This window comes from Misgurnus anguillicaudatus, chromosome 10 (genome assembly GCF_027580225.2).
Source record: "Misgurnus anguillicaudatus chromosome 10, ASM2758022v2, whole genome shotgun sequence".
Taxonomy (NCBI): domain Eukaryota; kingdom Metazoa; phylum Chordata; class Actinopteri; order Cypriniformes; family Cobitidae; genus Misgurnus; species Misgurnus anguillicaudatus.
The window spans coordinates 9,083,195-9,096,942 of NC_073346.2; the positions used below are offsets into that span (position 1 = coordinate 9,083,195).

General features: G+C 38.2%; 1 protein-coding gene across 1 annotated transcript in view; it reads left to right on the top strand.

Annotated features, from left to right (window-relative positions):
- The window catches only part of LOC129449119 (doublecortin domain-containing protein 2), a 41,553-nt gene that overhangs the window by 1,156 nt on the left and 26,649 nt on the right, over positions 1-13,748 (top strand). The window contains exons 2-7 of the mRNA XM_055211895.2: positions 1,028-1,079; positions 6,030-6,106; positions 7,810-7,944; positions 8,540-8,689; positions 8,769-8,823; positions 8,904-9,090. Of these exons, the coding sequence (XP_055067870.2) occupies positions 1,028-1,079; positions 6,030-6,106; positions 7,810-7,944; positions 8,540-8,689; positions 8,769-8,823; positions 8,904-9,090 (656 nt within the window). The remainder of the gene's footprint in view (positions 1-1,027; positions 1,080-6,029; positions 6,107-7,809; positions 7,945-8,539; positions 8,690-8,768; positions 8,824-8,903; positions 9,091-13,748) is intronic.

Sequence of the window (13,748 nt, forward strand, 5' to 3'; positions counted from 1 at the left end):
CCGTATATGAGGACATGTTATTCATTTGCATAATGCCTGCCCACTAACTAAATGCTTATGTAGCCTAGTATTTGGCTGCTCACGTATTTTACTTTTGCAAGTCTCTTGTAGGTACATCTGAGATTTGAAATACTTTATAATTCACTGTGAAAGTTATCATGTATTATACAAAGAGCACAACTCTCCATCGCATATTTGCGATGCTAAATGCGCACATTGAACTGATGACAATACTGGATGAGGCCACTCAGGGTTGCTAACTATGCTCGTTGTTACCATTGAACTCTGTTGGTACAACAGAATTTGCGACTTGCTTTCGGAAAACGCAAAGGGTCCGTAAAGTCTGCACTACATGATGTCATCAAAGTGAGGAGGACCACAAGTCCAGAGTGTGCCATTTGGGACAGGGCCATTTACGATACAAGCTCTAGTCTAGTGTGTATACACCTAGTAAGCCAATCATAACAGATTGGTCCAGCTTGAACAATTAGAGCATTTTAGGAATTTCATTGGCCATTTCTCAACCGGAAGGCTATACAGCAGGCTGCATACATCACCAAGCCTGGTTTATTTCAGTTAACTGACCATTACATTCGCAAGTCATAAGCATATTACAACGATTTATAATTAACTAAGAATAACAGTCTTCTTTATGTTAATATTCTGAAATAAGACAGTCTTGGTGATGTATGCATCCTGCAAATGCGACCTCCGAAGAATGCAGCCTTACGTTTGAGAAATGACCGTAGAGTCCGGAAGTAACATAATGTTTGGGAAAGTTTGGGAAGAGTGGCAGAACAATAAAGTCAAATAATGAAAATCTTTTTTATTTCTCCGGAAAAAAATATCGAAATAGGGCATAATATACTGATAGAAAAAAAATTCAAAAATTGCCTCTAACTGAGCAGTACCCTTAAAAAAAGATCCTTATATGTACAAATAATCTTGTAATTTATAATTTTAATTATTAGAAGTTAATTTCATTAAACATGTTGTTTATAAGAAGTTAATATGCTTGTTTTTATAGTTATTTACAGATAGGAACCAGGAAGAAAAGATCACTTCAGACAAATGGACTGGTAAGGAACACATTCATATTTTATTTCTAATAAACCCAACGTGACTCAAAATGTATATAGTGCAGTTAATGGAAGCTTAAGTCCTTGTCATATTAATAATAATAAAAACATGGGTGAAGGTTAAGCACAATCATTCAGTGTAACAGTCAATTACTGAGCAATAATATTTATGACTTGGCCAGGTTGGTTACTAATGTACTCGTGTATATATAGAGTGACAGGTCCCAGTGGTCCAGGTACCATAACAGTGCAAGTTGAATACACTGTTACCAGACCCCAAAGGATATAAACATTAGCAAACAAATGAAGAGTTTAAGATCATATATTTATAACACAAGTGTCTGTTCACATATATGCCTGGATCATTAGTGTGGCATGTTGCACTTGCTTTAGCGTTCGAGAAAAACTACCTGAGCGAGATGTAACGTTTAGACAGGCAATCTCTTTTGTCGTCCGAGAAGAATCGCTTTGTTGTCGGCTCATTTAGCAATGAATTATTAACCTGTGAATTATTATCCACCTTCTTGGATGCGTGTTTAAGACAATGGCTCGCTCCCAATGTTCTCGCTCCCTGAGACAGCCTAAGTGATATTTCATATAGGCAGTGAATGAAAAGAAAGAGAAAACAAGTCCAGGGACTTTACGATGGTCTTAAAATTTTATGAACTCTCAAACAAAGTGAGTATCGTCACACCTACTGAGGAGCTACTTTCTTCATTTCGCTCTAAAGGGCTGTTGCCATGGTATTTGGTGATACAATGTCCTCCTAATCATCATTAGGTAAACTTTAATAGCTAATTTTATTTATGATAAAGACCACACGTGGTCTGTACAAGATCCTGATTGTTTCAATTACAGTGACCCTTCAGAGAGGATGGTCTGTGGCCTGGCAGTGTCCCAAAGACACACGGTCCCTCTGTTTTATCACAAGCACCCTACTGGGTTACCAGGGGATACGTCGGGGCACAGAGAGATGCTGAAACACTAGATGAGAGCAGTTGTCAGCCTGTGTTTGAGTTCAACTGAGCAAAGTCCTCGCTTAAATAAACCAGTAAATCTAACACACATCTCAGACTGTGATAGCGAGTGAGCTGTTCTCAGATTTTAACATCTTGAGGTGAATATTAGGTGGTTCCCTTTCTTAACGTTGTGACACTAGGGGTTCGCCATTGGGAGCCCCAATCACCTTAATTTTTTAGAAAAGGTCAATGAAATTTGGCAAGGAGAATATGCATGCCAGTCTTCATCCCGGACATCCTGGTATAAAAGGGAAATGGTGCGCAACATTCAGCGGTTTCCTCATCTTGCCTTGTCGAGTGTTAGGGGTTGTGCACACCAAAACTTTTAAACGTGGCTGAAAACGCCTGGACAACCCCGAATGCCAGCTGTTTTTCAGCTGAGTGCCAGCTTTCTTCAGCTAAGCGGTTTGGTAGCTCTGATACATCAGCTGTGAGACGTTGGTTGCTGTGATACTTGTCCCGCCCCTCCTCTACTGTGATAGGACGTCTGCGTGAGAACTGACATTGACGAGCGGAGCTTTTCATCCAAAGTTGAAAATTTTTCAAGTCTCAGCGCTGAGCGCGGAAACACCGCCGGGCGCTGGTTTTGCAGCACAGAAGAAAACCATTAGCTGTTGGCTTATTTGAAAAAAACAGAGCTTCCATTGGAAACAATTGAAAACATGCGGCGGCTGCGGGCGTAAAAGATTTGGTGTGCACGCCCCCTTAGAGCTTCCCCTAGATCAGGGGTGCCCAAACTTTTTCCTACCAAAGGACAAAAATCAAACCTGACTGAGGGCTGTGGGCCGAAAGTAAATGTTGCTGTGTTATATTAAAATTAAAGTTGCCCTGATTCTCCTAATTTAAAATTTTTTAGTATTTAAAAAATAAATAAGTTAAAGGTGCAGTGTGTACATTTTTGCGGCATCTAGTGGGGAGGTTGCAAATTGCAACCAAAGGCTCACCTCTTGCTTTTGAAACACATAGAGAAGGTGGTAGCCACCACCTGACAAACATAGACAACTATGAGACAACTTAGTAAAAAAGTTTGTCCGTAATGAGCTTCTGTAAAAACATGGCGGCACAAAATGGCGACTTCCATGTAAGGGGACCCTCTGTGTATGTAGATAAAAACATCTCATTCTAAAGTAATAAACACATAACGGTTCATTATGAAAGGTCTTTATACACCTCTGATAATATGGTTTTGTGTATTATTTTGCATTTCTGTCAAGAGATTTTACTAAAAATTACACACTGCACCTTTAAATACATTTCAGTAAAAAATTTTGTAATGTACAAATAAAACAAAATATTTTACATTTTAGAAAATGTTTAATTAGAAATATAAACACCTGCGTCAATTAGGGCTGTGACATTGGTGGCAACCAACGGTTATATAATGTGTGTTTGGGGGGGTAAGGGCATGCGCATATGTGCGTGAGCTTATTGATGCATATACGTCTTAAATATAATGCATATATTTTGAAATATAAAAATGTAAACGAGGATCAGATATAAGTTTCTTAACAAACACGTGTGTTCATGTGTGCTCATCACAACGTCAAGCAATGCTTAGGTTACTTCCCTTACGAAAATTAACCATGGTTTTATTGTGGTAAAAGTTTAGTAACCATGTTTTTTTGGTGTATTGATTACTATTATTGATTACAGACCTTCATTGGCTCCAGCATGCTGGTTCTGCTGATAAAGCTTGTGAGTGAGACAATCGATCTGCCTCTGGGTGGATTTAATATTAGCAGCCGTACTTGCCTGGGAAGTTTGCTGTGTCCTGAGCACTCACAGCTGGACAATTTGTTTTTGGGCCCCAGAATGTGCATGAAAATGCAAGTGCAACAAAGAGCTCACAACGCTGTGCACATATGCCTGCAAAATGCTGCCATCTGGAGGAGCTGACTAATGACGCTTTTCTTTTGCATAGTAACCCACGGGTCAAATCGTGTCAGCTCACCTTACTTTGACTTGTTAGCTTTTTACATTTGCGTTTAGTACCACTTCAGAGTGGGAGGGATTATAGGCGTGTCGTTATATTTGCGCTACCTACTGCTGTGACATCATACAAAAAGTGGGAACAAGCATTGTTGGAATGCAGTGTTTCCCATACATTCATTTATTTGTCAGTCCGCCTCAATATAAAAATTGACCACCAAAAATAGATGTTTGCACACCTCCTTCTCACATGACACTTTCTGTACAAACACCCGTGGCATTAGGCGACATGCTCCGCTAAGTTGCAAAAAGACAGCGCAAGCACAAAGGTAAAGCTAATCTTGCATTTTTTTGAGCAATGACATTGAAAGTGACGATTCTCTCAGACCAATCAGTGATCTACAGTGTTTTCATGTCACGTATCAGCTCAACTCGCTTGGAACCCCAACTTAGGTGGTACTAAAAGAAAAGACCCCAAAAGTAAGCTATGCAATGGAAAAGCGCCATAAAGCTCTCATTTCAAGCATGTAAGTTTACTTTGTCCTTCGTGGCTAAGGCTTACAATGCTGCGTGCTAGGTTGCCTCTCACAGAATATGGCCAAATGAAGGTCTAGCTGTATGAGGATAGGTCTGATTTCCACATTAGTGGTCCAAGACCGGCACCTGTGGCTTAACCTTATGGAGATGTGTGATGCTGAAGGTTGACCGTTCCTGGCGAGTCCCTGTTGCTCAGACCTCTCTGGAGGATGCCTGTGGGTTCAAAGACCCTGCGCCCCTTCAACCTTTGCGGGGGCATTTTTGCCGTGGAACATTTTGTGCAGAAGTTCTGTACTGTAGTTTGGCAGGTTGGGGATGGTTGTTTTGTCAGCTTTCTCTTTAGTTATCTAGCTGCACAGCACCCATGTTGCACATTTAACTCTTTCCCCGCCAGCCAGCGCCAGCATTTTTCATGATTTTCACAAAAGTTTAATGCCTTCCAGAAAATGTTCTTCTTAAAATATAAAAAAAAAAAATATATCAGATTAAACAACACACCCTCTGTTTTAAAAAAAAAAAAAAAAACGTTTCATCCTACCTTCATTAGTTCTCTTGTAATCACCTCTCAAACATGGGTAGGTTTTTTCAAAAACAACCAATTTTGAGCAAAAAGCTGAGATAAATCCATTTTTGCGAAGGACTTTTCATAGAGATCAGATGCAGAGCGATCTTTAAAACATACACAGAGTTCTTTCTCTTTCACGTGAGGCGCTACTTCCGGGTTGTATAAGTTGCCACCTGGTGGATATTAGCGGTATTGCGGAAAGACGTAAAATCTCGTCATTGGCGGGGAAGCGTTTTCTCTTAATTGACGAGATATCTCGTCAATGGCGGCGAAAGAGTTAAGCTTATTGTGTGGTATCTGAGAACATGGTCTCACTTTCGAGCTATTAAGTTGGCTTAGGCATGATTTTCTCTACTGCACAATCAAATTCGCGTGGCACCAGCTCAGGTTCAGTGGCATGCTCTTCACCTCAGGGAGATGACATGCTTGTTATTTGAGCGGAGGTTGTTACCCTACTTTTAAGAAAGCAATTAGATTGTTCTGTGGTCAAGTTGAACAGAATTTTTCATTCACTATTTTATTGTGCTCAAGATAATGGGTGTGGCTGCGTCCGGTCCTGGTTCTGCATTTCTTAAACTGAGGACTTCAGGATGGTCATACAGAAGCATATTGTTTTCTTCAAAACATCACCAGGATTGTTTACCTTTAGCCCCTGTGGTGTTTTGTATAGGGACCTCTATTGTCACTAAATTGACATTACATCGAGGATACATGTAACCTCTGTTACGAGATGTTGGGAACTAACTATATTGTTCATTGTTTGTTCATTTAAGCTAATACATTAATAATATTAACAAATGCAACAATATTGTAAAGTGTTATCCCTTTTTGTAAACTAAAATGAAAGTGAACATTTTGCACCTGTCATTTGTGATGCATTTCTTATTTTTCTTTGTGCAGATCAAACCTGTTCCTCAGAGTCGCATAATAGTATCTGCCCGGTTCCTCAAACCCATCAAAGAGCCTTGTGCAATATTGTAAGCATTTACCACAGCTTCTTTTCATGAAACCTTGAACTTTAGACATTTCTATTCATAGTGATTCAATCTACCCTGTAACCAGCTCAGTGTTCAGGGAGAAATAATAGGAGCAGAGAAACTTTATAATCAAATATCTCAGTGGGCTTTTAAGCAGCATAATAAACTATTAAAGTCGCAATGAAATTGAAATTAAAAACTGTAATTTCTTTTGGAATATTGTGGTATGTATTTTTTTTACAAGTGACTTATCTGTGAGCTTCATGTTTGTATTTTTAATCATGTGCCCTTATAATCTTTAATCAAAAATGCAAATCTCCTTCCCTCTTCGAAACAATAGGTGTGTTCGACTTCATGTGGCGCTGCGCAGACCAATCAGGGGCTGACTTGAAGCCATTGATGTTGGTTACAAATTTTGTTGGACTTGAGCTGGCACTAAAGGCATGTGACTGTGACGTATGGTTTTAAAGTACCACAAGAGCGTTTCGAGAGTAGCTGGCTGGCTCAGCCAGTGCAGTTTCTCCAGATCGGCTGCGCAGAGTTCTGATGATGACACAGCTCTTCGTGATTGGTCGCCTCACTGATGACAACGATCCCGTGCATTTTATGTTAAATCCAACCTTCAGTTCCACTAATACACGTTATAAAAACATGAATTTATAATAAGTTAAACTTGTTAATATACTTGTTATAAAGACCAAACTCTATTGTTTTTTTTAATAATGTAGGCTTATGTTTCCCGTTATTTTTGGCATACAGTATGAGCAGCAATTAAAATATAAGAAACAAAGTGTTTCTGGTCGCAACTTTTGTTTTCAACAAATTCACCATCTATTTTACTTCATTCTCGATTAAAAATAAAGGAAACACGGCGCACATGTCACTACGGCAAGCAGCAGGTGTCTGACTTGAAGACACCGTCTTTAACTCCTCCCTCAACTGCAAGCGGCTAACCTAGCCGATCCGTCTGCGCAGCGCAGCATGAACTCAAACACACCTAATCACTTTTTACTTCTGGTCATATGGCCATACCATCAGTTCTCGATGGACGAATTCAAGTCCAGCCCTATACCTTTTTTTTATTTCAAAAGCCGTTTCACTCGGATATACGTCACCATGGGGAAAATCAGACAATTGTTGCTTCTGTTTCATGACAACTTTAAACTACCAAGAATATATGTGTACAAAAAGTATTTGTAGACATAAAGCCACATTAAAATATCTGCATATCATTGCATATGCCATTTAATCACATATGAAACCAAATGGCATATGCAAAGCACTATTTACAAATAGTGCTTTAGCTTTATATTTAGAACAGTTTTTCAGTCTGCATTTTGCTTTTTGATGGTTGTATCAAGTCTCAAGTTTATTGGTTCTTTATAGCAATCCTGTGTATTTTCTACTGGTATAAAACAATACATTTTAAGATTTTAAAAAAGAAAATGAAGCGAAGAAGAAATATATTTATATATCACTGGACTATTTAAAGCAAACTGACATTTCCTGAAGCAGGAAGATACATTCTGAAAAATTCTCAACTCATGCTGGGATAACAAGCATCATCATTTACACAAACTTGTGTTAGCTTGAGGGCAAAACAAATGCTGAGAAATGTTTTTGCGCATCTTTATAAACACCATTAGTGTCATCTAACAGTAAAAATGGAGCGTTTGTGTTTTTGTTCACATGTGTGTCTTCAGTATTGTGGCCAATGGAGACGTCCTGAATCCAGCCGTGAGGTTACTGATCCCCAGTCGTGTCATCGACCAGTTTGATCGGATTTTAGAGATGATCACAGACAAAATGGGGCTAAGGATTTTTGGAGGTGTGCGGAGGTATGCATGCTTTGGGAATGATGAATGAGTTACAATCTCGGTATGTTTAATTTTATTTTGTATGTTATGTAAAGTTCTTCTTGTTTGTATTGTATTTGTACAGCGAGTAGGCGTAAGTTTAGTATGTTTAAATTTATTGTGTACACCTGTTTTGTTTCCTCAAATCACTATGTAACACTGTGGTCCTGATGTGTTTGTATGATACAGTATGTAAAATTTGCTTTATTTAATCAGTATTATGCACTAGATTCTGATGGATTAAATAAAATACTGTAATAAAAAAAATCATTATTTCCTATACTCGCATTAAAATTTAGACTCATTTTAGTCTGTTTAAGCACCGATAATTAATAATATTAAATTTCTTATTTATTTTTTGCAGAAGTTACCTGGAGTGCAAGGATTTACATAATTTAAGATTCACACAATTACAATACTTTCATTTTAACAGCACTTTAGGACATTGTGCCTAAAATGCTCATAAAATATGATTTAGATTCTTAAGGCACCTTCCTTATTGGGGTAAATGAAGCATTGATATTGTTATACGTGCCCTGGTAATATTTAACATCTCACGTTTTGTTTTGCGTTGCAGTCTTTACACCTTTGATGGAGCTCTTATTACAGATGGGAAAGAATTGGAAAATGGACAATTTTATGTTGCCGTTGGCAGAGAGAAATTTAAAAGGCTTCCATATAGCGACCTCCTGTTTAGTAAGCCCATAGGCATGAAGAGAGTTAATGGGTAAGATAAACAAATCACATTTTTTACTGGTTATTATGTTTGTTGTCATAAGCATAATGCAATCTGAATACAATTTTAGGTCAAAAGCAGCCTCATTACCACCTATATACAAATACAGAAGACAAAATGGAGATGTGAGTACAAAGAAGATGTTCACTATGGGCATGCATGTGAATAGTTTCATTAGTAAATGGTTTCATATATGTGTTGGCAGATGGGGAACCATGTCAGTAAGTCTGTGGTGGGTGGCAGTGAATGTGGACAGGACAAAAGCAGCCCTCCGGCACAAAGATCTAAAGAACAACTGTCCTCCATCGTCAGAGAGATTTCTCAGGCCAAACTCATGAACATTCGCAAGAAGAGGAGCGGTCTCACAGCATCTCAAGAGACTCATGATGATGGTAAGATATTAAACCTGTAACCTAATCTGGTTGATCTAAGTTGTACATGATCTGGTCTTGCACAGCCAGACTTTAGCACAAAGTCTGATCCACTTTGCTGCTCGTTTGAAACAATAGCCAAATATAAGTGAACATTTATTTGTTTTGCATGTGGTCAGAGCCGATCCTAGACTTCTGTCAGCATGTTAAAACCCCTTCGCTGTCTTTGCTTAAATGTAGCTATAAACAAAATGTTAACAAAAAACTTTATCTTGTACATTTGTATAAAGGGGATCGCACACCGGCCGCGCAGCTCAGCGCCGCGCAGCGCCGCGTCGCGTCGCGCCTAGGAGAACTCGGAGGTATTGTAAACAGGAAGTGCACATTAAATAGCGCGAGCTTCGTCAGATAGCGTCTACTTAAAAATGCAAAATATACGTTAGCAGCCAATGTTACTTGTTAATGATTTGGGACACATATGATGTTATGTAATGTTAAACTATGTGAGTGGCGCTGTGTGGCGCGACAGGGATTTGAACAACTTCCTGAGTCACAGCTGGGCGGCGCGGACAGGCGCCACCTGGCGGCGCCGGTGTGCGTACACTCATAGAAAACAATGTGTTACATTTTTTTAGAACGGCGCGGCGCTGAGCTGCGCGGCCGGTGTGCGATCCCCTTAAAGCTGTATATGGAGGACCACAGGAGTCATGCAAAATGTAATAAAAGAACTTCAATATTTAATAACTACAATAAAAATAGCAATTAATAGATTTGTTTAAAAATTCATTAATGAATCTAGAAATAAATAGACAAAGTTACAAAAAAATCATTATGTAACATTTTATTATAGGAAATAAAAAGTGAGATTATAAAAATAATGTAGAAATGAAATATTAATCCATGAATACATAGTTCAGATTAATATAACAATTTACAAAAACAACATAAAACACTCAATAAGTTCATCATTTTAAATTGCATTTACAAATTCTTAATTAAATAATGGAATTTAAAAATGTATTTCAAAAAGCAATTTTAAAAAGAGAAATAAATAACTGGATTTATAAATTGAACTACAAATACAGGTTTAAATTAGGCGTTTCCGTTTAACATTTCTGTTTTCATTTTCCCGATGGTTCTCCTTATTCTTTTTGCTATTTGATTTGCTTTTCGTTTTAGCCTCTCTATTTAGCTTTTCCGTGACTCTTTGGGTCCTTGCAAATGGTCAGATGAGAAATGCGAATAAGCTATGGCCAGGTGGATGTAACAAGCTCGCTGATTGGCTCTGATTGTACGTCATGCGCAGATTTATAGATCTCGGATGAGGAACCAAAGAGTCACGGAAAAGCTAAATAGAGAGGCTAAAACGAAAAGCAAATCGAATAGTTTATGCTTTCTGTAGCCCTAATGTCATATAAAAATACTATCATCATGATTTACTGATTTTATTGATTTATTCCTAAATGTCAGTTTCCACTTTCTCTCACGTACCCCCTGCAGTACCCCAAAGTACCCCTAGGGGTACGCGTACCCCCATTTGAGAACCACTGGCTTAGAGGATTACTCCACTTTCATAAAAAAATCCCAATTAATTTACTCACCCCAATGTTATCCAAGATGTTTATGTCTTTCTTTGTTCAGAGATACATATTAGTACCAAAAAGTGCATATTTGTACGTCAAAAGTATATATTAGTACCAAATGTATACATATCTGTACCTAAATTGTACACTTTGTAGGATCTTTTTAAAGATACTGCCCCAGTGACAGCAAGGGACAATTTTTTGATAATTCTTCTGACAGTGTATGTTTAAAATATATTATAAAAGATCTTGGCAATGCCAAGGTCATGAGTTCAATTCCCAGTGAATGCAAAGTTAAATGCACTCGATAAAACTGTGAATGTAAATGTAACAAACTTTGTTGAAAAAAGGCTGTTTGTGAACTACTATATAAAAACACGACCCTGTTTCCTGGCAGTCTGGTAAAATCCTGAGCACCTGACATCTGGTATTTGCACAAAACCAACCAATCAGATCAAAACTCAGCTCTTGCCAGTGTTGTGTGCAATATGTATGAGACAGTCTGAGAATAGACTGTCGGTGGTGGGTGGGTAGTCATGTCGTCTGATATTTAAAATGCCTCATGAGTCTACAAAACCAGACATTAAGCAGGTGTGAGGGAGCGATTATGTGCATGCAATGCTTTTGTCCATTATTGGTTTGTTTGCTTCAATATAAAGAAGATAATTTGTCTTCCTTATTATATTTCTAGAGTCATTTTTGCTTTGCTTGTTAAACACAGACTGTGCAACAACTGTGCTTGGAGTGTGACTAATATGCAAATTTGACATCTAATATGAGAATTGTAAAGGTGTCTGATGTTGATTTTCTAAGAATTGTGACTAAGCTATTGCCTTTTTTCTTGGCATACACTCTTATAAATAAAGGTGCTACGAAATGTTTATCACTGCCATCCCACAAAACCATTTTAGTTTCCCCAAAGGACCGTTCTGATCTTCTTTGTGTGTACCCACGTTTTATGGACTTAAGTTCTCAGCACTTGCTATTGTCTGGATAACGGTGATGTAATTCAGTGGTCCTTATATAATTTTCCTCTCTGACCAAGAGATGGCACTGGTGGTCTGCGAGTGGGCTATGAGAGCCCGGCGTTCATGTGCTTGCCGTAGCACGAGAAGGATTACATCATCTACATCATCATCATCATCATGTTTCCTCAGATTGCAGCCCGAGGTGTACGTTGAGTGTCACGGCCGACTGCTCGCATCTCTGTCCTGAACATCTCATATACTCATATCTCATATGACGCCCTCGCAAAGATCACCCATAAATGCCATTAGTTACAGTCCAGATTACGAAATGTCTTTGATTCATGTTTGAATTGATATAGTAAAAAATAGAGGTTTGATAGCGAGTGGGTGTCACATTAGCGTTTGATCTGGAAAAGAGGACCGATGTAAGAGCTTCTCATTTATTACACTGTCCGTGTTCGCGCGTGTGTGTATTTGTGTGACTGTAGTTAGAAGAAAGCGTCTCTCCCTCATTAGCACTCTAGGGTTCTTGCTGGTACCCAGGTGGCTGATAGGAGCCTATTAAATCACCATGGTGATGAAGTACACAAAAGCACATCCATTCTGTAGCTTCTACTGACTCCAAACTCTCAGATGCGTTGTTGATTTCAGAGACCTCGTTCGTGAAACGCAAGCAGAATGAATAAATTGTATATTAATGTACATTTCTGTACAATATTAATTGTACATTTCTGAGTAAGCTGTTCTTAAAAACATTTAAAACAGTGCCAGGAAAAATTTACAATCTGTATGTGTTATTCATAAAAAGGATTTATGTGTAAATTGTTCGTTTAAAGATGCTTGTGTAAATTGTACAAAAATATTTTGTGTAAAAATTGTGTAAATTGTTGTATATTTTGAATAGACTGTGATTAACTCTTTCCCCGCCATTGACAAGTTATCTCCTCAATTAAGAGTAAACATTTGCATGAAAAAAAAAGTGTTCTGATGAGTTTTTATGGTAATCACTAATACCGCGATTACTATATGCCGCCCTTTAACACAGTCTCACCCCATGTCGTCAATATTTGACGACACTTGACCATTCGTCAATATGTGACGCGGAGGGTATACCTTTCGCGTCATTTTTTGACGAACTGGGGACTTCAATACTATTACGTCCGTTGCATTCTCTTCTCCTATTTTCTTTCCATTTTTGCGTCGGTTTAGGGTTATATTACGCAAAATTAAACAGTGTACGCGAAATTAAACGGTGTATGCGAAATTAAACAGTTTTCGCCTGGCGTTGGGGTTAGAAACAGTTGTCACCTGGCGTTGGGGTTAGAGTTAGGTTTGGGTAGGGATGTCATTATCTAAATCTAACCCTAAACCGACGCGAAAATGGTAAGAAAATAGGAGAAGAGAATGCAACGGACGTAATAGTATTGAAGTCCCCAGTTCGTCAAAAAATGACGCGAAAGGTATACCCTCCGCGTCACATATTGACGACATGGGGTGAGACTGGGTTGATATATATATATATATTATTATTTATTTATTTATTTATTTTTTATTTATTTTTTTTTTTTGAAGAAAAACTCCCATATTTAAGAGTTCATAAGCAGAGAAAAAAATAAAGATAGGATGAAACTTTTTTCCCATTTTGTTTGTTTGTTTGTTTGTTTAATGTTTGTTTGAAAGCAGAGAGTGTTACCTTTCATTTGATATATTTGTATGTTTTTATTTTTTAGAAAAAATTCCTGGAAGCATTTGTAAAAATCACAAAAAATGTTGGCGGGCAACTTTAAAAAAAAAGGCTGGTGGGGAATGAGTTAAGAGCAGCGGAAAGCAAAAACAAGCCAAAAAGATGTTTACATGCAACGTCAAACTGGGGTAGTTGACAATGATCTTGTTGTCCCGATTTCCAATTAGGCTTTGTACAATTCGATAATAACTCAATTTTAAAACACTGTTGCTTTATACGACTTCACATATTGTTGGGCTATAGAGCGTAGTACTGTACAGGTAGGTGTACTGTAAAGGCTAAACTTTTTTAGGTGTACGCGAGGGTCTGCGTACAGTGCACGTGACGCAATTTTCGTCATCAGAAGCATGCATGCATGTACGTGCACCGACGGATTTTTGAAAC